The 27,471-nt window shown below is 41.3% G+C and overlaps 1 protein-coding gene across 2 annotated transcripts in view; it reads right to left on the bottom strand.

The window, feature by feature from the left end:
• Positions 1-27,471, bottom strand: part of Ash1l (ASH1 like histone lysine methyltransferase) — a 117,396-nt gene that overhangs the window by 62,333 nt on the left and 27,592 nt on the right. For both annotated transcript variants that reach the window (XM_051157495.1, XM_051157496.1), the window contains exons 3-4: positions 16,999-21,556; positions 3,422-3,523 (exon numbers count right to left, since the gene is read on the bottom strand). In XM_051157495.1, coding sequence (XP_051013452.1) covers positions 3,422-3,523; positions 16,999-21,556 — 4,660 coding nt within the window. The remainder of the gene's footprint in view (positions 1-3,421; positions 3,524-16,998; positions 21,557-27,471) is intronic.

Genomic DNA, 27,471 nt, shown 5'->3' with positions numbered 1-27,471 from the left:
CTTTTGAAACCTAAGAGCCTATCGTTAATGACACACCTCCTCACCCTCACCGAATAGTTCCAACAGCCAGGAACCAAGCATTCAAACATGTGAGTCCATGGGGGCCATCCTCATTCAAACCATCACAGAGGGTAAGAAACACAAGTTGTGCCCTTCTGTTTGCCTATCTTTGCTATCAGGTAACAGATAATTTTCCCTCACTGGAATCGCACGTAGGAAGAAGGAAATGGCTAGGGCCAGCCAGAAAAGTTTACATCAATACCAACAGCTTGCTGAAGCTTAGAGCCTGAAAGACTGCTTTCTTTATTACTTTCCCCTCCCCCTTTTGGTGAGACAGGGTCACACTATTTAGACAAGGCTGGACTCAAACTCAGAGAAATTTACCTGGCTCTGCTTCCTGAGTGCCGGGGATTAAAGGTGTGCACTACCACATTTAACTTAGAAATACATTTTAAGGCCTATTTTTTTATCTTATGTGTTTTGCTTTATGGATGTCTGTATCATGTGCCTCTTGGACCTGGAGTCCATAACTGTAGTGAAGTTAAGTGCCATGTGGCTGCTGGGAATCAAAGCCAGGTCCTCTGCAAAAGCCAGTGCTCTCAGGCACCGAGCCACTTCTGTCTGCAGCCTCAGCACTGCCTTTTATGCATATTACACTGTCAACTACTTAAGCCTAAACCTCATGTTAGGACCCTGCCTTAGAGGAGGGAGGTCAATGGGCCTCTCTGTACCTCTCCTGAAGGCAGGCACATAGGATAAATAGTCCCTTTCTGCTTTTCTGTTATTTGTTTAATAGGCCTCTGAAAACAGGTGGTCAAGACTGACTTGTTAAGAAGCTGCTCAGGCCCAGGCTCTGAGCCAACCTCTGGGAACAATTTGTCTATTCTTTCACTAATGTCATACTGTCTTTTCTTTTTTTTCTTTCTTTCTTTCTTTCTTTTTTTTTTTTTCAAGACCGGGTTTCTCTGTGTAGCCTTGAATGTCCTGGAACTCGCTTTGTAGACCAGGCTGACCTAGAACTCACAGAGATCCGTCTGCCTTTGCCTCCGAGTGCTGGGATTATAGGTGTGCGCCACCACACCCAACTCACACTGTCTTTTTGTGGGCATGTATGCTGTATGTATGTTTGTGCAAATGTGTGCACATATGGATGCAGGTACGTGTGTGTGTGTGTGTGTGTGTGTGTGTGTGTGTGCGCGCGCACGTGTGCGCGCTTGAAGGGGCCAGTGTTGAATGTTGAGCATCTTCCTCAACCTCTACTTTATTTTTTGAAACAAGGTCTCACACAGAACTTGGAACTTATCCATTTGGCTAAACTGGCTCTGATGATAAGTTCTGGGGTATACCTGCTCCATAGCTGTAGCGGTGGAGTCACAGACATATTTGCTATAGCTAGCTTGTGTGTGCTAAGGCATCAGCGCAGGCCCTTCTGCGTGTGCAGCAGGCACCTGACCCTCTACGCCATCTCCCCGGGCTATGTTTTACAATAAGCCATGTGGAAGTCTTCAAATTTTGTTTCTGAAACAATGAAACTGCTCTGATATTTCACATTTGGTATACTCTTCTCTCTGTGTGTCTTTGTCTTTCTCTCTTTCTCCGCCCCCCCACCATGTGCGCATGCGTGCGTGAGTGTGTGTGTGTGCATGTGTTACTGGTGGCTGAACCTACCTAGGGTCTTATACATGAGAAGCAAATGCTTTACCAATGGAGCTATATTCTCAGACGCTTTTATGTTCTGAGACAAGGTCTCACTATGTATTATCAAGCTGGCCTTGAATTCCTGGCCAACCCCTTGCTTCAGCCTCCTAGGTAATGAAGCTACAGGCACGAGCCGCTAAGCCTGCTGGGTCCTGTATAGACCTTAGCACTACGACCTGTGAGGTGGCTTGGAGGCAAACACACTTGCTGCCCATCTTGACAATGTGAGGTCAATCTGTTCAATCTCAGGCTTCCACACACTTTGAGAAAGTTGTTCTGACCGCGAAATATGAAGTGTGACATGTCCACACATGTGCAAGCACTGACACACAAATACCATGTAAAAACACAGCAATATATATTACATAAATGTGCCATTGCTTACTGTGGACAAAAGCCTTATATGACTCATGAGTTAATCAACTCATGCAATCCTTTTCACTATAGATTTTAAGAATAAAATGAAATACACTTTAGAATCAACCTATCATTCAAATCTATTTTACTAAGACCACACTGCACTCTCTCCCTTTCTTTCTCTCCCTCCCCAAATCTCTCAGTTTCTCCGTCAGTCTTTTTCCCCATCCTACCCTGTCTCTCCCCCTCTCCCCTCTACCTCTCAGTTTCTCTGTCTGTCTGTCTGTCTCTTTCTTTCTCTGTCCTTCTCTGGCTTCATGTCTCTTTTCATGTCTGTCTGCCTGCCTGCCTGTCCATATGTTCAATCATCCCCTACGCCTTCTCCAGGCTCTAACTCCTCCCCCCAAAAAACTTCCTTACAGCAGGAAAACAATAAAAATAAAACCACATTGCACATATAGACTGATTTGGAGAATGGTCATTTTGATGGTTTAGAGTGGTTTTTTTGAGACATGCTTTCTCTGTGTAGCCTTGGCTGTCCTGGACTTGCTTTGTAGACCAGGCTGGCCTCAAACTCACAGCGATCCACCTGCCTCTGCCTCCCAAGGGCTGGGATTAAAGGCGTGCGCCACCATCACCCGGCTGATATATTTTCAACAATGCTTTCTAATTATTCTTTTGAGACTGTCTCATGTAGCCTAGGGCTTCATACGTGCATGTTAGGAAAGCACTCCACAACTAATCTTATAATTATTATTTTGAGACAGGGTCTTGCTTTGTTGCCCAAGCTTGCCTGAAACTCACAGCAGAATTCCTCACTTCTGTCTCTGCAGTGCTGGGATTACCAGCTTACCGTACATTTTTAAAATCAAATGCTTAATAGATATATTTGGGAAATATATCTTTAAACATTTTATGAATGACCTTGAACTCCTAATCCTGTTTCTACCTCCCCCAACTGCTAAGATTATAGGAATGTGCTAACATACCCATCAATAAAAATTTATTAAAGGGCTTAAAGCCATAGTATTACAGAATACACTTTAAAAAAAACATCATTTCAATTTAAAAAATTATGCGCATGTGTCTTAAATCTAGAGTGTGTGCACAGGTGCAGATCCCTGCGGAGGCCAATGGCATCAGATCCCTGTGCTCAGTTAGAACGGCACATGCTCTTAACTGCTGACTCACTGCTCCAGTGCCCTCACATTTTAATTCCTTAAAAGTAAAACTACTGAAGTTTTCCATTACACAGTATCAGGAATAACGAGATGACAAGACCACTTTTGTTTGCTTTACACATTCATTAATCTCAAGTTCCAGATAGGAAACTATGCTGAAAATCCAGTAAAACAAGAGCACTCACCTGTTGAAGAAGTACTCTCAGATGAAGACCTTTTACGGGTGGGGCTACAATTTGTGCTTTCTGATGGTCGCTGGGAAGGTTTATCTGAAGTTGACTGGGAACCTTGGAATAAAGAAAAAAAAGAAAGAAAGAAAGAAAGAAAGAAAAATCACAGGACCATTCACGACTACACGGAGTGTCAACGCCCTGGGTGTTAGCAGTGACTCTCAGCTGTCACCGCCATTCCTTGTAATAGCATCACACATAGAGACCACAATAATAAGCAGAAGGTAAACCGAGCTAGATGTTGCTGACAGAACTTCTCAGGTCTCACAGAATTTTTATATTAGCAGAGAGAAAGCTAGTTTTTTTTTTTAATTTTTTTTATTATTAATTTATTCTTGTTATATCTCAATGGTTATCCCATCCCTTGTGTCCTCCCATTCTTCCCTCCCTCCCTTTTCCCCTCCCCTATGACTGTTCCTGAGGGGGATTACCTCCCCCTGTATATGCTCATAGGGTATCAAGTCTCTTCTTGGTAACCTGCTGTCCTTCCTCTGAGTGCCACCAGGTCTCCCCCTCCAGGGGACATGGTCAAATGCGAGGCACCAGAGTACGTGAAAAAGGCATATCCCACTCTCCACTCAAGTGTGGAGACTGTTCTGACCATTGGCTAGATCTGAGTAGGGGGAGAAAGCTAGTTTTAATGATAGAATGAAAATAAAATGTGATTTAGTTTTATGTACAATCACTATGAAATATTGAAGTATTTGCTGATAAAAAGAGTCTAACCTGTTCTTTATTTTTTATTAAAATTCACCATATAAACCAACCAACAAAACATAGAATGCAGTTGCCTAAGAAATAACTAGTATGGGAAAGACATATCCAACTTAGGAACCTCATTTATTAGACTCAGACTAAAGAGTAGGCAGCTGGATCAAGTCCATCACCGTATCCAACTCACAAAGTAACTTTCACAGTCTGTTTTCTTCCATAGAAAATTCTGGAAGAACTGGTTATTAGCTTATTCGTGGAATACATCTTTAACGGTATACACTTAAGGTTACTTGGCTTGTAGGTAATAAAATCTCATAAAAACATCCAATTTCCCTGAAAAGAGTCTTATAATTTTAGCAAAATCCCAAACAGATACAGCATAACTTAGTACACCTCTTGCTCAGGAGAAAATAACGATGTTCAGGAAAGAGTCTTTTCCTGGAAAAAATATTGTTTCTAATTAATATTCCTTTCATAACCACATAAAAAGCCAGTTATTGAAAATACATAATAAACATTGACTTTGTATTTGCCAAAAGAATTAGAAGCATTCTAAAATAGTCACCTCTCAAAAATGTACGTAAAATAAGCTTCAGCATCTATTTGGAAGGACAGAAGACAGGAAACCAAAGACCTTAAGAGGAAGAGTATTCAGACTTGCTTCTAGGATTTAACTCTAATGACGACAGGATTTCATCTCTGAAGGGCAATACAGGAACAGAAGAAATGAATGGAGCCAAGCTTCTATGATTTCCCTTTCTCTAGGAGAAAAAGCAGATTATGAACTTTGTTTCATGTAACAGTTTCTTAAGTCACACCTCTGCAATTGTGCTTGAAGTAGGCTACTGGCGGTACTGACCAGGCAAGATGTATGACTCGCCATTCAAGAATGAGAGGTCAGGTACTGGGAAAACGCATGCTGTGAACAGTGCACCCTACTTCTAGACCACAGTGATGACTGATGTAAGACTTGCTCAAGAACAAAGATCGCTCAGTCTTGAATTTCAAAGAGATACAAAAGGGATTCAAAAACTGGCAGTACTCCCCATGGACCACGGCTCAGGTAAGAGTTTTCATTGATGCCTTGACTTTCACTTCTTCAAGGTTTTACTATCTCACATGGTTTAGCTCTATAGAGAACTAAGTACTAATACAGAGAACTTCACATACAGGACACATACATTCTTCCTACCCAGACACGTGTACAAGACAGAAGACAACAGTGGCCAAGAGCTTGAGCCATCCTTGAACTCTCCCACCACTGCGATGAATGGCGAACAGTGTGGGTTAAGTGGCAGGGAGTGGAGGGGTTAAGAGCACACTTAACAAGTCCTTCTCTCAGTCCTAAGCTAACACCTAGTGGGCGTGTTTCACATGAAGGCAGGAGGAAAGAGATACAGAAAAGAGCGCACCAGTCTGCCCTCCAGGAGCGTGTTTAAGGCTATGCATGATATTACACACTACGCTTCGGCTGCTATTTGTGCCATCTGTTCTAGAGCTCCATCTTTCTAGGCTATTTGATAACTTTTCCCAAATTTCTTGGTCATCTTCATTCAACAAAGTCTTCAACTATACCTTTGATCATCAGGATACCCTGAGAATCACCCTGCCTGGCCTCCTCCACCTCAGGGATAGGAGGGTACTGGCACTTTCTTCAAAGCCCCTTCTTTTGGTGGCCTCTGGAGCTGCTGAGGAGGCAGTGGGAGGTGGAATGGGGGTCAGATCCCTGGAGATCACTATTGGAAGCACTGTACAGCAATTCCTGAGAAACTGAAACAATTAGAGAGAGATGGCTTAGCTCACTTAGCTTCTGAGCCATTTTTCATCTTCTGAAAGTAATGGAGGGCAGCAGCCTATTCTTAGGATTTAAATAGAAGCCTGGAGTAAAAATTCAGGAAGGCTTTCATTTTTCACTCATAAAAGTGTGTTTGAATCCTGTGTTCATACAGAACAGAGCAGTTCTTAACAATAGTGCATATTTAGATGATAAAGTTGTATCCCTGAGCTATGTTTAAAAACAGCACTAATAGGAACAATAAGAGGATGAGCATACCTGAAAAACACTGCTCAAGGATGAAAGCAAACAGATTTAAGAATGGAAAGCAATGCTGTGACTTTTGAACAAGAAGTAGCAACCCATTCAAGATATACAAAGCAAGTTAAAGTTGGTGAATAAGTCATATGAAATTCTATCAACATACTGCCTCGTTAAGTTCTATTGTGTAGCTGGGTGATCAGGGAGACTGTTTAGAGAGAACCAACAAGTCTCTCCAGGCAGAGACCCCAACAAAACTGTATTCCAAATATAAGACAAAATGAAGTGCAGTGTGGAATGCAGTACAATGTTAATTATATGGACTATGGAGAAAAGCAAAGTGGATTTGAGTCTTTAGTCTTTAGCAAATTAAGGCTCAGGATCAAGGCAAACAACCCTGCCTAACTGGCTTATGAAGGTGCTCTAAATTGTAGGACTGTGTTAAGTCCCAAAACAGGATACTGTAATGCTAATATGGCCTTACAAATTCCAACATGGCTTATAAAAGGCTAGTTACCACCATACACAAAGAGGGCTCTAATACTGGTCACGGCTATCTTTTTCTTGGGAAGAGAACGTCAGTGATTGAACACAGGATCTTGTGAACCACTGAGCCACAAACTGATCATTATTGTGAAAATCTTTTAGATGTTAAATTCATAGGTACCTGACACATCTAAGTGAATATTCAATTTAAAATTAAAGTAGGGCAGCTCCCAATTAGGGAGCTCAAACTAACCTATAGCTATTAATCATTTACCTTAACTATAAAGTGAATATAAGTAAGATGGCCTCCTAAAACAAGTATACCCAGGGCAAAGAAGTACTTGCAAGACAGGAAGAAAAGCATCTGAAATGACTCTGTTTAATGTACTGACTTGTCACCTTAGCGTCTCTAGGAATGGGGTGATCATCTAGACACAGCAATAATACAGGTGTGTCAACAGATTAACTGGAACCTGGTGTCTGGTTTGCTGCTTCCCCTATTTATTTTTTGGTTCTTTTAGTTCATGGTCATTTTCTACGGGGAGTTACTATTTTGTTGCTGTTATCTAGCTTGGGAGAAACATTCCACTGTGGTAAGGTAAGATTTGCCAGCAAAGATGAACAAAGACTTAATTCCTCACAAAACATGGTGTTTATATGGATTTAAAATCAAGAAAATATAATACACACACACACACACATGAGAGAGAGAGAGAGAGAGAGAGAGAGAGAGAGAGAGAGAGAGAACACACAAAAAAAGCAGAGACCAGGAAGTTTCCATAATTTCTCTTCAATTTAGAACAAAGACATAATGAAACACCTCACAAGAAAACAAGGACTATAGATGGAGATGCTTCAGTTCAGAGAACTTTTGGTTAGAAACATTACTGGGGTCTCAGTACTCAGACCACAGCTTAAAAACTACACTGTCTGCTCTTCCAGAGGTCCTGGGTTCAATTTCTAGCACCCACCTGGCAGCTCACAACTGTCTGTAACCCCAAGATCTGACACCCTCACACCAATGTACATAAATTAAAAAAAAACCCTACACACACACACACACACACACACACACACACACACGAAGCAGCAATTACATACAAAACTGGATTTTAATATTAAAGGTATGGTGGTTCTTGGGAGTCAATTCTTTTTTCTTTTCTTTCTTTTTTGTTTTGTTTTGTTTTTGTTTTTGTTTTTCAAGACAGGGTTTTCTCTGTGTGTAGCATTGGCTGTCCTGGATACACTTTGTAGACCAGACTGGCCTCAAACTCAGAGATCTGCAGAAAGAGAGAACTGACTTTCAAAAGCTGTTCACTTATCTACTATCTTCACATACATATTAGGGCACGCACACACACTTTTTGGCACACAACTTTAATCCCAGCATATATATGGGAGTCAGAGAGAGGTTGATCTCTGTGAGGGCAGCCTGGTCTACATGGGAGCACCAGAAAAGCAATATATAGTGAGATTCTCCTGTCTCAGAAAACAAAAACCTAACACACACACACACACACACACACACACACACACACACACACACACACGAGACAGACACTGCAAACAAAGATCCAACCTAACTACTTTCACTGAGGCCTTAACTCTTCCAAACTAAAAAAAAAAAAAAAAAAAAAATCAATCTTCGTTGTGCGAAATATCAATTAGAAAAGAACACAGTGACTGGGTACGCTGACAAATGCCTTTAATTTCAGTTCTCAGGAGGTAGAGACAGGCTAGCCTGGTCTATACAGTGAATTCTAAGCCAACCAGAACTATACAGTGAAACTCTTGCCTCAAAATAAATAAACAAAAAAGAAAACAATGAAATCAGGAATCTGGTCAGACAGAGTTTATTTCTTCAGTCTAAATTCATATTAAAGGCTTTTTACAAATGTCTATACTACAGGTCCCACATATACCTTACTTGGAATTTAACAATAAACACTCTACTGACTAGGGTATTATTTAAATGAGCACTCAGGAGGCAGATCTCTGTGAGTTTGAGGCCAGCCTACTCTACAAAGCAAGTTCCAGGACAGCCAAGGCTACATAGAGAAACCCTGTCTTTGAAAAATAAAAATAAAAACAAAAAGCAAACAAACAAAACAGACTTATTTCAAAACAGTATTTCAAAGTAGTTTTTTTGTTTTTAAATAACAAATCACTTCTTTTCAACAAAATTAAAGCATGGCACAAAAAAAATCTTAGTTTTTTTTGTGTGTGTGTTATGCATGTGTGGGTGCACATGTTTGTGCAGGCACATGTGTACATATGGAGGTCTGACTGAGGCTGATGCTGGGAATCATCCTCAATTGCTCATCCACCATGGTAACTGAAGCAGGGTCTCTTAATCAAACCCAGAGCTGATGATGCTGACAGTTCTGCTTGCCAGCTTGCTCTGGAGAACCTAACCCTAACCCACTAAGGTGGGAATTATAGGCAAGCTGCAATGTCCAACTCAAATTTATATGGGTTCAAGCATTTTAACTGTTGAGCTATTCACCCAGGCCCAGTATTTGGAGACTTCGTTAAAGTTTTTTTGGTCCCAAATTTAAGTTCTGAATTCATTCCCGAATCTTTTGAACACAACAGTGCTAGAATTTTCTTATCAACAAGTTGAAAAATGAGATAAAGGCTGGATTGTACAAAAGTGTTTCTGACTACGAAAAATAGATTTACAAAAAAGCAATACATTTCATCTACCCCATCAGGTAAATCAGTTTGTGCTGGTCATTTTTAAAGCTAAAACGAACAAACAAACCCCACACAAACAAAGTGGTTTTTTTTTCTAATTAGGGAATTCCCCACAGTGCCCAGATTAGATCACACCGAAATTGAATTCTACCGGAAACTTCCCAGAATCAGAATCTATTTTCAATTTTTACTTCTATATGTTTATGCTTTACTTATGGGTGCATCTTTGAAAAAACACTAGGTAAAGAACACTAGATAAAGTGTCACAACTATGATATTTCACCAATTGATGCTTAGCTCCTTCAGGTAAAAAGGAAACAAAACTCAGTATGCCTTAAGAAGAAAAAGAGAGAAAGCAAGAAAGAAGGAAGGAAGGAAAAGCCATTCGAGGTGGCACATGCCTGTAAATGCCAGCACTTAGGGAGGCAGTCAGGCAGGTGGTCACTGTTGAGTTTAAGGTCAGCATGGTCTAAAAACAAACCCCAGACCCTCCAAAACAAACAAACAATGCGAAGCAAATGTGCTTTCAGAGTGAATATTAACTCATGAGGGCACACTCCCACAATCCCCGAAATCAGAGGCTGAGGCAGGAAGATCCTAAGTTGTAAGCCAGGCTGAGCTACACTGCCTGCCAGCCAACAAACAAACCTGCTAGCCATTGTGGTGCACGCCTTCAATCCCAGCACCCAGAAGCAAAGGCAGGCAGAGCTCTGTGAGTTCGAGGCCAGCATGATCTAAATAGTAGAACAGGCAAGGCCCTGCAGGGAGACCCTGCCTCAAAACAAATATAAACAAACAAACCCCTAAATTAGGTTTGGAGCACCCTCCAAAGGACTCAGGTTCAATTCCCAACACCTACATGACAGTTCACAACCATCTGTAACTTTTGGTCTTAGAGGATTTGATACCCTCCACTGGTCTCTTGCAGGCACCAAATGCAAATGATGCAGACATATATGCAGGCAAAATACCCATACACACAAGATAAAAAATAAAATATTAAAAGTAAAACTAAATTTGGGGGTGGAGGACAGCTAAGTGCTTAAGAGCACTCACTGCTCTTTCGGAGACCCTCCTTTCACTGCCCAGCTCTCAGGGCACATGGCTCACGATCACCTGTTAACTCTGATTCCAGAAGATTTGATGCCTCCAGCCTCAGCCACTCATATGTACATACTCACACAGATGTACAAACATAGATTTTTAAAAATATCTTTTAAAAAAGCCACAGAACTTTGAATTAGTATGGGTAAAGGTGCATCTCAATTGGTGGAGTGCTTGCCTAGCACACAGCAAACAACGGCACTGCAGGCACAGCCATGCCATCTCATGAGACTGAGGCAGAGGCTGAAGTCAATTGTGACTACACAGCCAGATCTGAGGTTGACCATGGACTACAACATGAGGCCATTTTAAAACCAAAACAACCAACCAACCAAACTAAAAAACTCACTTAGATGGTTGAGTATTTTTTTTTTTCCCCAACACTGTATGTGTGCATTAAAGTCTGGGATGGGACATTTCAACAAAATGAACTGTAAGTAACAGAAGGAAAATAATTATACACATTGGAGATCAATTTAAAATTAAATGGTTTTAAAAACCTTTATACTTCAAAAATAAAGACCATCACCAGAAAAACAAAAACAAAAAACCACAAATTGAGAAAAATTCACACACACACACACACACACACACACACAAACCAGTAAACAAACTAGGCAGAATTGCCATAAACTAGTGTGAAAGCATGATGCATAGGCATAAACTAATTTTTTTGAGACAGGGTCTATGTAACCCTGGCTGACATAGAGTTTGCTTTGTAGATCAGTGCAGCCTCAAACTTACAGAGACCTGACTGTCTCTGATTCCAGAGTGCTGAGATAAAGTGTGTGCTACTATCCTAACTGGTATAAAACTTTTCTTATCTACATTTTTTCACTTCAGCCTCCAGAAACTCAACATTTGCTAATAAACAAACTGCTCTTGGGCTGAGACAATGTAATTGCTAAAGCCAGTTGTATACTTTCATTCGTTTTCCAATTCTATCTTCCCAGGCTATGATGGTCTCTTTCACATTGTTTCTCAGTCAAGGTACTGCTGCTATAAAGCCCATGCTGACCTTAAGCTGTCGGTCCTTCCATGCCCGCTCCCTGGGTACTTGGATTATAGGCCTGTGCACACGCCACATATGGCTCGTACTTGGCAGTCTTGACAGCAAACTTGAGAAACCTAGAAGGCTGGTGAGATGGCCTAGCACGTAATGGTGCCTACTACCACATCTGCCGCTAGAATCCACATGGTAGAAGAGCAGAACTTACTCTTACAAGTTGTCTTCTGACCTCCACACATATTACCCCTTTCTCTTCCTCACACAAGATAAATTTACTTGAGTGGGCAAGCATGCCACAGCTCATGCATGTGGAGCTCACGGGACAACTTTACTTCTCTCCTTTCACCACATGGGGTCCAGGAACTGAACTCAGGTCACTAGACTTGGGAGCAAATGCCTTATGGCTGTGCTATTTTGCCAGCCCTTTCTACTTTATGTCTTGAGCATGGAGCTCAAGATTGGCTAGATTAGACTGGCTGGCCAATGAATGAAAGGGGTTGGCCTACGTCTCCTCCCATCCTTAACTGTGGTTACAGGGGCATGCAACTGCAGTTGGCTTTTACATGGGTGTTGGAGATCCATTACTGATTGACCTATCTCTCTAGTCCCTTCCCCTAAAGTTTTGACAAACCCCCAGGTGGTCTTTGACACAAGGACTTGTTACGTAGTCTTGCTGTTCACTATGTAGCCAGGCATGACCTCAAATTCTCCTGCCTCTGCCTTCCTAGTACTGAGAACTAAGGATAGAACTTAGGTCCTTTGCAAGAACAAGTGTTCTTAACTACTGAGACATCTCATCAGTCTCTACGTCATTTTAACGTGCCTAATGTACAATTTTTATATTTAGGAGCAACCCCCGTCTTTCTGTCTTTCTCTGTGTCTGTCTGTCTGTCTGTCTCTCTCTCTCTCTCTCTCTCTCTCTCACACACACACACACACACACACAGCAACAGGATAGAAAGACAGACAGTTAAGGGGACAGAGAAAGGGAAAGAAGCCCTTCATTTCAGAATCTGGTTGAAATTTCATTAGTCAAGAGTCAAGAATTCCAGCACAATTAACAGTATTTGAAATGGAGACCATATTTCTTTTATATAAGTGTCAAAACAGTAATGAGTCATGCATAAGGACTAAGCATATTTAGCCTTCCTTCCTCAGTTATAAGCCTGTAATTTCCTAGAAAGCTCACAAGAAACCCCATTTATAAGAAAAGACATGTCTTAACCACCTTGTGAAATCCTTGTGACTTACACACTGAATTGGACTCCCGTCCAAGGCACCACTATAGCCACCCACCTACACTAGGCCATTCACAAGAGGGGAGTGCAGTACAACCCTGCCTTTAAAACACAATGAGCAAAACAAGGCCCTGAAAGGTTTTTTATAAAAATAACTACTCAGGCTGCTCCAAGAGGCAGAATAGTGTTGTATCCCTGCTCTTGGCCCCACTCTACATATCCCACTAGACCAAACAGGCTAGTCTCAAACTTACAGAGATCTACCTGCCTATCTTCCAAGTGCTGGGATTAAAGACATGTGCCACCAATGCTCAGCTTTTTCTTAGTTTTTAAAGAACAATTATTTGGGGCTGGAGAGATGGTTCAGCAGTAAAGAGCATGGGCTGCTCTTCCAGAGGACCTGGGTTCAGTTCCCAGCACCCACATGGCAGCTCACAACCATCTGTGACTCTTGTTCCAGGGGATCTGACACTCTCATTCAAGCATACAAAAAGGCAAAACACCAATGTACATAAAATAAAAATTATATATATATATACATATAATGCAAAAATTATATATATACATATAATGTTTTAATGTTATATGTATGAGCATCTGCCCACATATATCTATGTGTGCCACATACATGCATGGCGTGCAAAGAAATCAGAAGCAACATTATCATATCTTCTGGAACAAACAGTTCCATGCTACCATATAGGTTCTGGAAATTAAATCTTGGTCCTCTGCAAAAGCTACCAGTGTGTCAACCACTGAACCATCTCTCCAGCTCCCTAAATTTGTTTTCCACCTCTAATACTCTCCTCTGTGTAATGCCTAGTCTCACTTAATCTCATTATCATTAAACTAAATGCCCCAAAGAGGTATCTGGAAACCACTCTAAAAATGCTGCTTCCTTCTCTCTCATTTTCTCTTCCTGAATAGTAAGTCTTCTTCTCTACCTTATGACATTCAGCTGCAAGAGCTTGCAACGGATGGATCAGACGTCCTGTGTTAAGCAACCATGTTCACACTGCTGTCTTAAAGACCGACTATCCTTCTGCTTTAAATGCTTCACTTTGGAGGCAAAAGAGCCTAAAGCTTTATCCATGCTGGGCAAGCACTCTAGCACTGAGCCACAGCTTCCCGGAGTCTTAGCATATGCTTTGGCTACTGTTGCTACTTCTTTTTATCTGTACCCCCAACCTTCATGTCTCTCAAAAGTCTATCTTCTTGAACTATTGTGTTTCTTCTATCATTATTATTATTATTTTTTTTTTTAAGTTTTATTTGAGCTCCTTTCCAGTTCAGGATGTTCAAAATATGTTTCACCCTAGTTTTCTCATGGCACTTTTTTTTTTTTTTTTTTTAAATATTTAGGTCGTGTTAACTGTGCAGTTAGATAACCCTCTCCTACTTCTTAGTTTCTAATTATTCTGTAATACTAGCTACACAGCACTTGTCTCAATTACGTCATCACATATTTGCTTAGCCCTCTACCATCTGGCTTCACAGCCCTAAAAGAGCAGTAAGACATAGATCTTTGCTTACTACTGCACGTAAATAGCTAGAGCAGTGCTGACACCTCTGAACTCAATACATGAGTGAAGAAATTAATGAATAAACAAATACACAGGATTCTGCTTCTCCAGCCGATTGTTCTCGTGCTCAGTGTCCTACTGTGTTTCAGGTCTTTCCCTCGGGATGTCATTTCAGAGAGTCCTACATTTCCTCTTTTACACATTTTACCACACCCAAAAAGAAACTTTTTTTCTTTCTGGTATTTGGAGATAGGTTCATACCCCAAAGCCTTACTTGGACTGGAATCTGCTACAGAGACCAAACTCGCCTTCAACTTGCAGTAAGTCATCTTCCTATGTCTGTTTCCCAAGTCTGGGTTTAGAGACGTGCACCAGCATGCCCGCTTCACAACAAGAAAACTTAATACCGTTTTTGTTATTATTCCTCTCTTCCACAGAAAAATGAAATGTGTACCCTGTTGGTCTGATGTATTTTGATGCTAATTAATAAAAGGCCTTCACACCTAGGAAGTACAAATGAGATAGGCGTGGCTAAGGTTCCTGGGCTTGGGAAGAAGAGAGACTGGAGGAGAAGAGAGGAGAGGAAGGCCGCCATGGGTTAGATGGAGGAGAAGCACATGGCCAGCGGCGTGCATGGAGATTTGGCCCAGATGAAGAACATTAGCAAGTATTTGGGATTATGGATGGGAGGTAGCTTGATAGAAGTTATTGGAAGCAGATGGCATGGGATTGGCGCAGGGATCTCATACCTGCCCCAGTAGGGGAAGTAGTTTAGGGTATTGATATCTGTCCTGCCCCAGGTTAACTAAGGCTATTTAAACTAAGGCTATTTTAAAATATAACAAGTGTCTATGCCTTGACTGATTGCTAGCGGGTTAAAAAATACTGCTGTAATAATAATTATAGGCCTGATAATAAATGTTATTAGGCCATACCGGTACATTTAACAGTAACAGTACCCCATTTCCTATTATAAACAAGGCACCCAAAGTACAGCACCTGGCACATACTTGATATTCAAAAACTGGCAGTGGTTAAATCTGTGTTTAAAAAAAAAATCTGTCAAATAAAACTAGTTAAGACTGTTTTCCTCCATATTAAAACAGAATATTGGCCAGGAGTGGTGTAAATGTATAAGAAAGTAATAGAACAAGATATTAAAAAAAAAAAAAAAAAAAAAAAAAAAGAAACAACAACAAAAAAACTTTCCTGGGGGTTAAAAAAAAAAAAAAAAAAGGAAGCAAGGCATGGTGCACACCTTTACTCCCAGCATGAGGGAGGGGCAGGGTGGGTTCTCTGTGAGTTCATGGTGAGCCAGTATACATAGCGAATTACAGGACAGCCAGAGCTACATAGTGAGACCTTCTCTGGAAAATAAAAACAAACAAATATTTTAGCTAGGATGTGGTTGTGCATGCCTCTGATCCCAGAACTTGGGAGACAGAAGAAAGTGGGGTCTCTATGAGTTCAGGGCTTCAGAGAAAGACCCAAACACTTTTTACTTTTTTGAACAAGTATTTTGCTTGCATTAAGATCTGTGCACCATTTGCAAGTCTGGACCTACAGAGAAGAAAGAGGGCGCCAAATCTCCGGAACTGGAGTTACAGACTAAGTTGCTCTGTAATGGCTGTAATCAAACCTGAGCCCTCTCAAGAATAGTAAGTGGTCTTAAGCTCTGAACCACCTCTCTCCAGCCTCCCCTTTATTCTGCATTTTAAAGAAGGAAATCTATCTTTTCCAGGAAGATTTTGATTTTTTCAAAGATCATGAATAAAGAAAATTAGAAAACAAAAACAAAAACTACTTGTCTCTAAGGGTTTTTTTCTAATATTCAAACTTTTACCCTTTTAAAAGAGTAAGTATAAAAACAACTCTTTGCTTACTGTGGTGAGCACTAGTGTGACTCAGTTCTAATGCTCCTGAGTTATCTCTAGAAACTCAGACACAGCATCAGACTTTATAGTTAATTTACAAGCTTTTTAATGAGTCTGGTAATTGCTAAGTTAGGGCCATCCTTTATTTAAATAAGCAAGAATTGCAGTTTTATTTCTACTGTCTCAATTCTCAAAAAAAAAAAAAAAACATTTTTCTAGGAGCAACAAAGGAATTATTTAGGTATGTGTTGTGTCCTTTTATTTAAAGATACTTTTTTGGTTTTTCAAGACAGGGTTTCTCTGTGTAGTCTTGGCTGAGCTCTAACTCAGTGATCCACCTGCCTCTGCCTCCCAAGTACTGAGATTAAAGGCGTGTACCACCACGCCCACCCAACGTATGAAGATGCTTTTAGGTGCACTGGAACATATAGTCTCTCTCGAGTATTCCGTCAAATCCTAGGCCTGGAAGTGTTCAATGGCTACATCTTTATTGAGATGTGGGAACTGGCAAACATTAAGCACTATGTCTGCTAACAAGTGTATGCACCATTTCTCACTGAAGGAACCAAGCACAAACTTTTGTGCAGGAAAGTTCAAACACTATTCCTAGTTTCCAAAGTTTTTTTTTTTTTTTAAATGATGCTTCTCAAAAATAAATAAATACTTAATACAAAGATACTCCTTACCTTATTTCTGAAGCCTAAGGAAAATAAAAATTTGGAGGTTTCAAAATACTTATAAAAACAAAATTAAAAAGCATAAACTTATTAAAAAGGCCAATACATGAATCCAGAAACCAGTGGGAGAATAATTTATTACTATAACACAAATAATAGACAACAACCCGCTTACCTGCCAATGTCTGTATTGCCCTTTCGCTGGAAGGCAGCGGCTCCTTTCTGTGAGGCCGATTTAGTGCAGTATCTTGTACAGGAAAGAGTCCGGGGCTGTCAGTTAATTTCTTCCGGCAACTGGAGTTAGGGTTCGAAACTCTGCAGCTGCCTATTGCACTTGTAAAAAGGTTCATGTGTTCATCACTGCTGGCTGGCTCAGAATTGGGAGTAAATCCTCCAAGAGACAAAGTTGCAGAACTTTCCGAGCAGTCAATTTGTAAAGGTGTTTGCAATCCCAAAGCTAAAGAGCCTGATTCTGAAGGCTCCCGAGAAACCCACTGTTCTTCTCTATTTATTAAACTCTTTGAAGGAGAGAGATGAGGGCAGGACACGTGACACCTGTGCTTTTCCTTATGCTTGTATCGCTCTCCCACAGCCTCCTTTCCAAATCGGTAGCGTTTCAAAGATTCCAAGACTGATCTGGAAGAGCCCGTGTCCATGGAAACCTGGGGCTGTTCAGAACGGTGTTCTCTGTGTTTGTGACGGTGTCTGTGTTTGTGCTCCACCATCCAACCATAAGCCATCTCAGGAGGCACGCTGGGGTAGGTGCTCATGGAAAGGAGAGGAGTCCTGCTGGTTGTAAGAAAAGCCTCCTGTCTAAGGAGCTTATGCTTTTTCTTATGGTATTTGGTGGGATTGAGCAATAAATGACCAGCATGCACATAGGACGGAGGCGGCAGTGGGGTGGTGAATGAAGGAGAGGGAGGTGGCGGATACAGAGTGGGCGGGTATCTTCCATAATAGCCTAGTCCTATTGGAGCAGCCGCCAGGGGTGAGGGAGAGTAAGGCATGCCATAAGAAGGGTAAAACCCAGTGCTGGATAAAGGGAAACTAAGGCTGTGCATGAACGGCATTTCCGCCATCGCCTCCCTCATCTTAGGGGGCCTCCCTCTTTTCTTTTTTAAGTCAGGCTTCCGGATGTAGTGCAAAGGGTCTAAGGGGAAAGAAGGATGTGTATAGAAACTATTAAAGTTGATTCGGAAAATAGTTGGCAGGAGGTCTCGGGGGATAAAATGATGACTTCGATGCGTAATCCGAATTTCACTTAGACGACTTATCAGCTCCTCTAGCTCTGCGATGAAGCTTGGATCCTGCCTATTCCGGAGCTGGGGATATTTCTTTTTTCGTTTTCGTTTCTGTCTTTTCATCTTGTCATAGCTGAGGTAATCATGACTCCTGCGCTTACATTTGTGTTTGTGTTTTTCTTTGAGACTGTTTAGGACGGTAGAGGTCTCAGGGGGAATAAGAGAGATGTGGTCAAAAGAATGTCTCCTCTTTTTCTGTCCACAAAACTTCTCTGCCCTGTCTGATGTGCTGTTGTTATCTGTCCCAATGCCACTGTCACTGGGAATGGTTTCATCACTGTGAGACTCACTAACTGGGGAAGGAGTCGCTTCTTTCAAGGATGTGAGTTCACTCAAATGAGAAGGAGAATTTGGCAGCAGCGTAGGAGGAGAGAGTCGCCTCCTCCCCTTGGACGCCTTCTTCATTGCAAGGGTCTGAATCATACTGCCCTGCCTGGAGTGCACGTGCAAATACGGCACTGAACTAGGTTCAACAAAGCCTGCGTCACTACTAACAGGGCTCTGACCTCCGCTAGTCCCAGAAGACTGAGAGCAAATAGGTGATGGAAGGATCTCAGAGCTACTAGCAGGTGAAGGCAGTAAAGGGGGAAGGATCTGCCCTAATGCTGACCCAGCTGCCTGCTGAGCTGTTTGTTCAAGCACAGCAAGGCTGGCAGGGCTACCGGACAGGAGGCCATTTAAGACAGTTTTTGGTTTTCGACCCCTTCTCTTCCCTATATAAATGGTTCCTTTTTTGCTGACATTTATTTGTTGGCCCAATTTAGAGCCAAATGTCGCAGCAAGACTTGACACTGTATTATGAAGTTTGGATTGTACTTTCCCTTTATTACTTGATTCTACAGAACTTGAAAGAATCTGATTCAATAGTTTTTTCCTCTTTAACGTCTTCATTTTATTTATTTTTCGGATAATTGTTTTCATTAATTGTCCATTGTTTCGCTTGCTAATTTTTTTATCTGGTTCCATCTCAAGGTCACTCATACTACAGACACTTTGCCTGTGACTGTCATCTAAATCATCTGTATCCTGAAGCTGATCCTCACTCTCAAAGAAATCACTGCTACTTCTATGGTTTTCGCTTTCTGATTCTAGCTTACTTGGACTTTCAGTGGCAACAAATGGAGCCACTGATAGTACAGGTGGCCTCGTCTTCCCTGGAGACCTCATCTGCCTCTTAGGCCTGCCTCTCTTTTTTGGAAAAGGAGAGACAGATAAACTTTGTTTGAAGGAAGGAATTTCAATTTCTGGTTGTAAAATTGGGGGTTCTTGTTCTTCTTTAGACTGTAAAGAAAAAACTTTAGAGGCAGGTATTTTTAAAGTCCTTTTAGGTGGACCTTCTAGTTGAGGCATTTCCTTGGATTTAGGTCTTCCTCTTTTGGGCTTATAAATATCCGACAAAAGATCACTAGTGACACACACACTGGAGGACAGTTTGTGAGCAATAAAAGATTTATGAGATGGTTTCTCACCGTCAGTTAAGAGAGCAAGAGATGGAGCTGAAGACTTACTCAACTTTGGCAATCGGCGTTTAAGGAAGTCATGATCAACAAAAGACGATGCTCCAATATTTTTCATAAACTTTGTTGGCTCAGAACTATTTGATAGTGAGCTACATGAAACATTTTTAAAGAGCTCAGATCTGTCTAATTCTAGTCCTTTTGGAGAACGGCATGTGCTTCTGGCTACCACTTTAGTCCACCGAGGTTTTCGTCCTTTTCTTTTTTTTAATGGTTTGGACTGGAAACTAGTGCTTAGGCTTTCAGCAACTTGGCAGTGTTTATCTGGTGCAGTTACTGCACCAAGTTTTAAAAAAGGCTTATTACTAAATAAACTAGTAAAATTAACAACTGAAGGAGTAATTGTATGAATACCAGAGTCAGAAACCAAACTTGGTTTTTTTCCCAAGGAAGAACTTATTCTAGGAATATCTAGATGTGTGTTTTTTGAGTCACTTAGTTCTCTATCAATTCCTTTACACTCAATGCTTAAGCTATGACTTAATGACCTATGACCCACACTCAAATGGGTACTTTCAACATTAAACTGGTTCTTTCCCATAGACTCAGCAATTTCTTCTATTTGTTCTGCTGTAGAATTTAAAAGTAATGGGTTTGGAGCCAACTGTGAAGAAGTTTCAGGGGGACTTCTGGTTAAAGGATTAATAGACACAGTCGGTGATGGGGAAGGAAGGTTGCTTTCTCCTACTGCACTGAAGGGAGACTTAGCTGAGGACACATCAGAGACACCTCCCGCGTGGAAGTCTGGAGAACTGCAATATACAGGAGGCTGCTTTTCATGCTTCGAGGTCTCAAAGGCTCCCCTTTCACTACATGAGAAACTGTCGTGCTGAATGCATGTTCCTTCATTAAACATTTCTTTTTCCAAATTAGTTATTTCTTTTCGGACTGAAAACTTTTCCAACATGCTTTCCTTACTGTGCCGTATAACAGTCTTCTCAAAAGTTTTGCTGGTAGCATTGTCCTTCAGAGACTCAGGAAGTTCTTGACTTTCATGATTATTGATGTTTGCACTACAAGACGCCTTAAGTTGTTCCTGAGCGGGGAGCAGTGCCTCAGATTTCAGGTTTAAGGCATCTTTACTGGCCAGCTGTCCTGCCATAGGACAACTCACTAATTTCTTTCCAACGTCCTTATTAACTAATCCCATTGCTGAACCTGCTACAATCTTCTTTGTAACATCCTTGGCCACCAGGCCAACTGTAGAACTCAATTTCTTTCCCAACTCTTTATTAACCAGTCCAACTACAGTGCCAAGTCCTAATTTCTTGCCAGAATCTTTATTCACTAACCCTGGAACAATACCAATTCCTAGCTTCTTTCCTGAATCTTTGCTCAGCAGTCCTACTGTAGTGATAGTCGCTGGCTTTTTGCCTAAGTCTTTATTAATGAATACCGCTGTAGTGCCAGTTCCCAATTTTTTCACAGAGTCCTTATTGATCAGTCCTACTGCTGCATTGAACATAGGCTTTTTCCCTGGATCTTTAGTTACCAACCCAACTGCTGTGCTAAGAGCTGGCTTTTTAATTAAGTCCTTATGTATTATTCCAGCTATAGAGCCAACACCTGGTTTCCTGATCAAGTCCTTGCTAACCAACCCTACTGTAGTGCCAGTTCCTAACTTTTTCGGTTTTGTCTTGGAAGACTTGGAAGGAGGACACGTAGCAATGAGCTGTGCCAACTTTTCTGTTACACTAGTTCCTCCATTAAGTAATGCTCTGTCCTTTATATCAGGATCCCGACTGCCAACGAGAGACGGAGTTGCATTAATGTAGTCTGCCATTTGTGAATGTACTGGAGAAAGCTTCCTAGACAAAGGACTCTTTTCTCCCTGGGAATGAAGACGGGTGCTTTCTTCAGATTGGCATTCGATGGCTGTAGCATCACCTGCTTTCTTGTACAATTTTGAAGAATCCTAAAATTTGAACAAGAAAAAGGTTTCAGAGAAAGCAAACCTTGTAACACTTTAATTTCACATTGTACTATAATAAATTAATTGACTACATACCATACACGTATGTGCATATACACATATATATGCAGCAAACTATTTTTGTAGCATTTAGTGTGTGTCTGTTTGTATGTGTGTGTGTCCCTCGTGTGCAAGTACTCACAGAGGCCAGAAGATTCCCTGGAGCAAGGGTTAGAAGCTGTTGTATGCCACCTACAACAAACTGGGTGCTAGGAAACAAACTAACGGACTCTGGGAGAGCAGCAAGCACTTTCAACACAGCCATTTGACTCGGTAAAATACTTTTAAGAAAAGTACTGTTGTCTCTCCACGCCTCTTCCTCTCTCTTCTTCTCACTCTTCCTGTCTCTCTCTCTCTCTCTCTCTGGGGTACCTCTTCCCCTTTTCTTCTCCCCCCATGCTAATTTAATAAACCTCATATAACATAAAAAAAGGAAAAGGAAAGCAGTGTTAAGGAGAGTATAATGGTGCATGTGTGCAACCTCAATACTTGGGAGGCTGAGGCGCAAGTATTGCTGTGACTCTGGGCCCAGAATGTGTTACAAAGAGAGAATGTCTCTAAAAAGTCAAGTTAACACCAACAACAAATAACCAAACTACCTGGCAAAATGGGTCATCAGGTAAATGCACTTGACACCAAGCTTAGCAACCTGAGTTTAATCCCTAGAGAACTCACAAAGGACACAAAGAGAGTCAACTCCACAAGTTCTCCTCACAGCTCTACCCTCACACATAGGTAACAATACAAACACAAAGACAACACACCCAGAAACACACACCAAATGAATGTAAAACAAAAACAAAAAAAGATACAAATGCCATTTTTTGTTGGTTCATCTACTACTGTATCAAATGCTAACAGTAGTGTCTGTTTCTTTTTCATTTTTTGTGACCAGGCCTTAACTATATAGCCAGACTGGGCTCAAATGCTCAGTGCTCTGGCTGTGTCAGTCTCCCATGGGATTACAGGCATTTGTCACTACTTCTGGCTTAAGATATTTTCTTTGTTGACCGTCAATCATACAAACCTATGTATTTATTTTAGATACATCTTCATGATTTTTAACATAGTAAATTAATGTTCTCTATTATCATCTTACTTTTAACACATGAATGTGAGATGTTTTTACTTTATTATTTATTTATTGTGTATATGTTTGTGGAGGTTAGGACAACTTGAAGGAATTGGTTCTCTCCTTTTACCATATGGTCACTAATGTTTGAACTCAGGTTGACATGCTTGACACCAATGCCTTCACCAGCTGAGCCCCGCATCATCAATTTTAACAGCAAAACATTGAAACAATTCAAATGATTATATATAAGAGACTGAGTGAATGAAAAAGAATACATGTATATAATAAAACACCAAAAAAGGTGACAAAACTTTAACATATTAAAATGTGGTGGTGAATACTAGTTTTGTGTATGTATCTAATTTATTTTAGATTTATTTATTTGGTTTCGTTGAGGGGAGGGATTTACTCCAAATAGGGTTTCTCTGTGCTGTCCTGAAACCCACTCTATAGATCAGGTGGGTCTCAAAATCAGCCACCAATGCCTGGCATTTTATTTGGTTTCTTTAAAAAATTATTTTAGTGTTGGGTGTGGTGGTGCACATACTTTTAATCCCAGTACTCAGGAGAAAGGCTGGAAAATCTGAGTTTGAGGACATTCTGATCTACACAGCAAGCTCCAGGACAGCCAGAACTACATAAAGACCCTGAGTAGGTAGATAAATAAATGAATGAATGTATTATTTTGTGTATGTGTTTTGGCTGCATGTGTATCTATACACAACACACACACCAGTTGTAGCCTACGGACACCAAGAGAGGGAGTCAGATCCTCACAGTGTGAGTCAACATGTAGGTGCTGGAATTAAACATGGGTTCCCTGGAAGAACCAAGCACTGTGCTACCTCCCCAGCTAATTTTTAGGGGTTTTGAGACAGTCTCACTGTGTTGCCGGTGTGAACCGGAAATGGTTTTGTAGACCAGGCTGTCCTTTGCCTCAGAGATTCACGTGCCTCTGCTACCTGAGTGCTAGGATTAAACACGTGTGTCACTTACTTTCAGTGCACTTAATTTATTATGTGGCTTTTTCTTTGGAAGCTATTTTAGATGGTTAAATGTTATAAAAAAAAAATCCCCAAACTTCTGAATATAAAAAATAATAGAAGCAAATGTATGTGACTACAAATCAATAATATATTATAGAAAGTATTTTGAGTTGGAAGCGATAAGAATTCTTACAATCTGGCATATGGAAGGTTGAGGCAGAAATATTGCTATGCATTTGAGTTAACCCTAGGCTACAGAGCAAGGCCATGCTTCACAAAACAAAAAAGAAGAGGACTTGGGAGGTGGCTCAGTGAGTGAAGCTCCCAGCGCCCATGAGGAAGCTAGATGTCCATCTGTAGCTGAGTGCTGGAGGCGGAGACAGGCATATCCTGGGGACCTGCTGTAAGCTCCAGTTTTAGGTGGAGAGTAAAACACAAACACACACACACACACACACACACACACACACACACACCACACACACACACCACACCCCAAGAAGTTATTTGGAGAGACTGATAGATAAATTTGTAAAATAAACAAACATGTTAATAACATTCAGAATCAAATAAATTTGGCAAGTTAAGGAAAAACGAGCTGGAACGTAGCTCAGAAGATCCCCTGCTTAGGATGTGCCAAGGCCAAAGAATAGTTCTGTGGGGTCATGCTTTCTCTGTCCACCTTTATGTGGCCTCCAGGACAGGGAGCTCAGCACTCACACACTGCGCCATCTTACTGGCCCCACAATGTATTATTCTAATCCTGTTTCAAAAAGAGTAAGCTAAAACTAGAAAAAGAAAATTTGATTTCTTCTTCAGAAAACACTACAATCTAAGCATGTCAACAACAACATGTACATTATTATACATTAGTCACTTCAACTGCACGTTTTTCTTGTTCTACGCCTTAACAAAGAAAGGTAAGATTGCCCTCATGCCCTGCCCCCCCCCCCCCACTTTTGGGGGGTTATATATACGTAACCCAGGCTGGCCTGTAACTTTTTTTTTTTTTGGGGGGGTTTTCGAGACAGGGTTTCTCTATGTAGCCTTGGCTGTCCTGGACTTACTCACTTTGTAGACCAGGCTGGCCTCAAACTCAGAGATCCACCTGTCTCTGGCTTCCTGAGTGCTGAGATTATAGGCTTGAGCCACCATAGCTGGCCTGGCCTGTAATTTAAGAACCTCCTGGGTTAATAGGTTTATCACTGGAGCTGAAAGATGGCTCAGAGGTTAAGAGCACTGGCTGCTCTTCCGAGGTCCTGAGTTCAATTCCCAGCAACCACATGGTGGCTCAAAACCATCTATGAGTCGGGAGCTCTCTTTTGGCGTGCAGGCACACATGCAGGTACAGCACTGTATACATAATAAATAAATAAATCTTTTAAAAAACAAGTCTGTCACCATACTTGGCTTTATTAATTTATTTTTTAAAATTTGTGTGCAGATGACCACGAAGGCCAGAAATGAGCTTCAGATTCCTTGGAGCCCAATGTGGGTTCTGGGATCTGGACTTTTGTTCTCTGGTACAGCAATAAATTCTTTTAACTGTATAGCCATCAATCCTTTTTATAACTATTCTTGTAACCAGAGTTTTACCACTTTGGGGGTTCTTCCTTCTCTCTTCCACCCTTCTCCACCCCTTAATATCTTCCCTTTTAACCCCCTAACACTAGATAGTAAAAAAGGACAGAGGGGAGGGGTCTTTATAGTTAGACTACTTCCTGCTGACTAGGGGCATCTGGGGCAAGTCTGATCTTCTCTGTCAGGACATCTAATTTCTTCTTGTTGTTTCTTCTTTGTGCTGTTGGATGACAAATCACAACCAACAGCATCCAACCACCAAACAGCAACAACCAGCAGGGCTCTAGCATTTATATATCCTCTAAAAAGTCCCCAGAATCCCAATCATCACACACTCACAGAAATTACCTGTAGCTGGTAAAACCAAGCCCCTCCTAGAGCACGAGGCAAATCAAATCATAGTCACCTGCTGTGAATCAGCCCCATAACCCCACACCTGGGATTAAAATGAAAACATATTCCCGTAACATTTCTGTGGGTTTTGTCGGTGGTGGCTTTTTTGTTTTGGTTTGGTTTTTTTGAGACAGGGTTTCTCTGTGTAGCCTTGGGCGACCTGGAATCACTATGTAGACCAGGCTGGCATGAACTCACAGAAACCCACCTGCTTCTGCCTTCCAAGTGCTAGGATTAAAGTTGTGCGCCACCACTACCCAGCTTCATTTCTGTGTTTTTTATTTTTATTTAGATTTATTTATTTAACACCTGCAGCCCAGAAGAGGGCCCAGATCTCATTATAGATGGTTGTGAGCCATCATGTGGTTGCTGGGAACTGAACTCAGGGCCTCTGGAAGAGCAGCCAGGGCCCTTAACCTCTGAGCCATCTCTCCAGCCCATATCTGTTTTTTGAGGAAAGCAAAATTACACAATTCTCACTATAATTCCCAACATAAAAAAAGATTTCAAGAACACATTTCTGGCTTAATCTAGTCTGTTGGTATGTTACTCTATAAATCCCTATATGGTGCTTTAAATATGAATGGTTTCCACTGGCTCATGTATTTGAAAACTTAGTCATCCGAGTGGCAACTGTTTGAAAAGGATTAGAAGGATTAGGAAATATATCTTGGTGGACAAAGTGTGTGTGTCACTGAAAGGTGGCTTTGAGGTTTCAAAACCCATACCAGATCCAATCTCTCTTTCTCTGCCTCTGCCTGTGGATGAGGAGATGGCTCTTAGCTGCCTCTCCAGCAGCACACTTGCTGGCCTGCAGCTATGCGTCCTGCTGCGATGATAATGGACTAAGCCTCTGAAACTGTAAGCAAGCCCCCAATTAAATGCTTTCTTTCTTTTATGAGAGTTTCATCATGGTCTCTCTTCACAGCAATATAGCAGTGACTAAGATATCCTATCTGACTGTTAGGTTCAGTTCAGGGCCACTTGGGCCACGCTCATCTGCAGGAGCCTCTTTCTTAAGCACCAGACTAGCAGACTACAAGTTCTCGGGGGTGACTGGTTTCACACCCCACATAACATACACAAAATAACTAAATTGGCCCTTCTCCCTACTTTCCCCACATTCTGAGCTCACACATTCCTTCCTCAAAATGTGTAACTTGCTCTCCCTTTGCCCTGCTGCTCAAGAATCAGAGTCAGCCTGATTACAAACACAAACCATTTTTTAAAAGATTTATTTTTACTTATATGTATTATGTATGTGTTACTTAGTACACATTGAGTACACGGCCTGTGGAGGTCAGAAGAGGGCGTCAGATACCATGGAGCTGGCTAAAGCCAGTTTATAAAGCATTAAATATGGGTACTGGGGGGTGGGGGTGGCTGCTGGAGAGAGGGCTCAGAGGTTAAGAGCACTGGCTGCTGTTCCAAATGTCCCGAGTTCAATTCCTCATGACCATCTGTAATGAGATCTGGTGCCCTCTTCTGGCCTGCAGATAGAGCACTGTATACATAGTAAATAAATAAATATATATGACCTTGGATCTGTCATTAAAAACAAAACAAAACAAAACACATGGGCTCTGGGAACTAAACTCAAGTTCTCTGGAAGAGCAGCAAATGACTTTAAACACTAAGTCGTTTCTCCATCTCATACAAGCACACACTACAGAATACTCACCAACCGGCCACGGGCACAGAACCAACCTTTCTCTCACTTTTGAAATCCAAAAGAAGGATTCTCAGTCTTGAGCCTGAACTCTCCTCAGAGTGACTGCATGTCCGTCTGTACTTCCGTCCATGGCACTGGTAAGTTTCCTAAA

Source organism: Acomys russatus, chromosome 15, assembly GCF_903995435.1.
Source record: "Acomys russatus chromosome 15, mAcoRus1.1, whole genome shotgun sequence".
Taxonomy (NCBI): Eukaryota; Metazoa; Chordata; class Mammalia; order Rodentia; family Muridae; genus Acomys; species Acomys russatus.
Note: the sequence above shows the minus strand (reverse complement) of the source record. Positions and strands in the feature narration are given on the sequence as shown.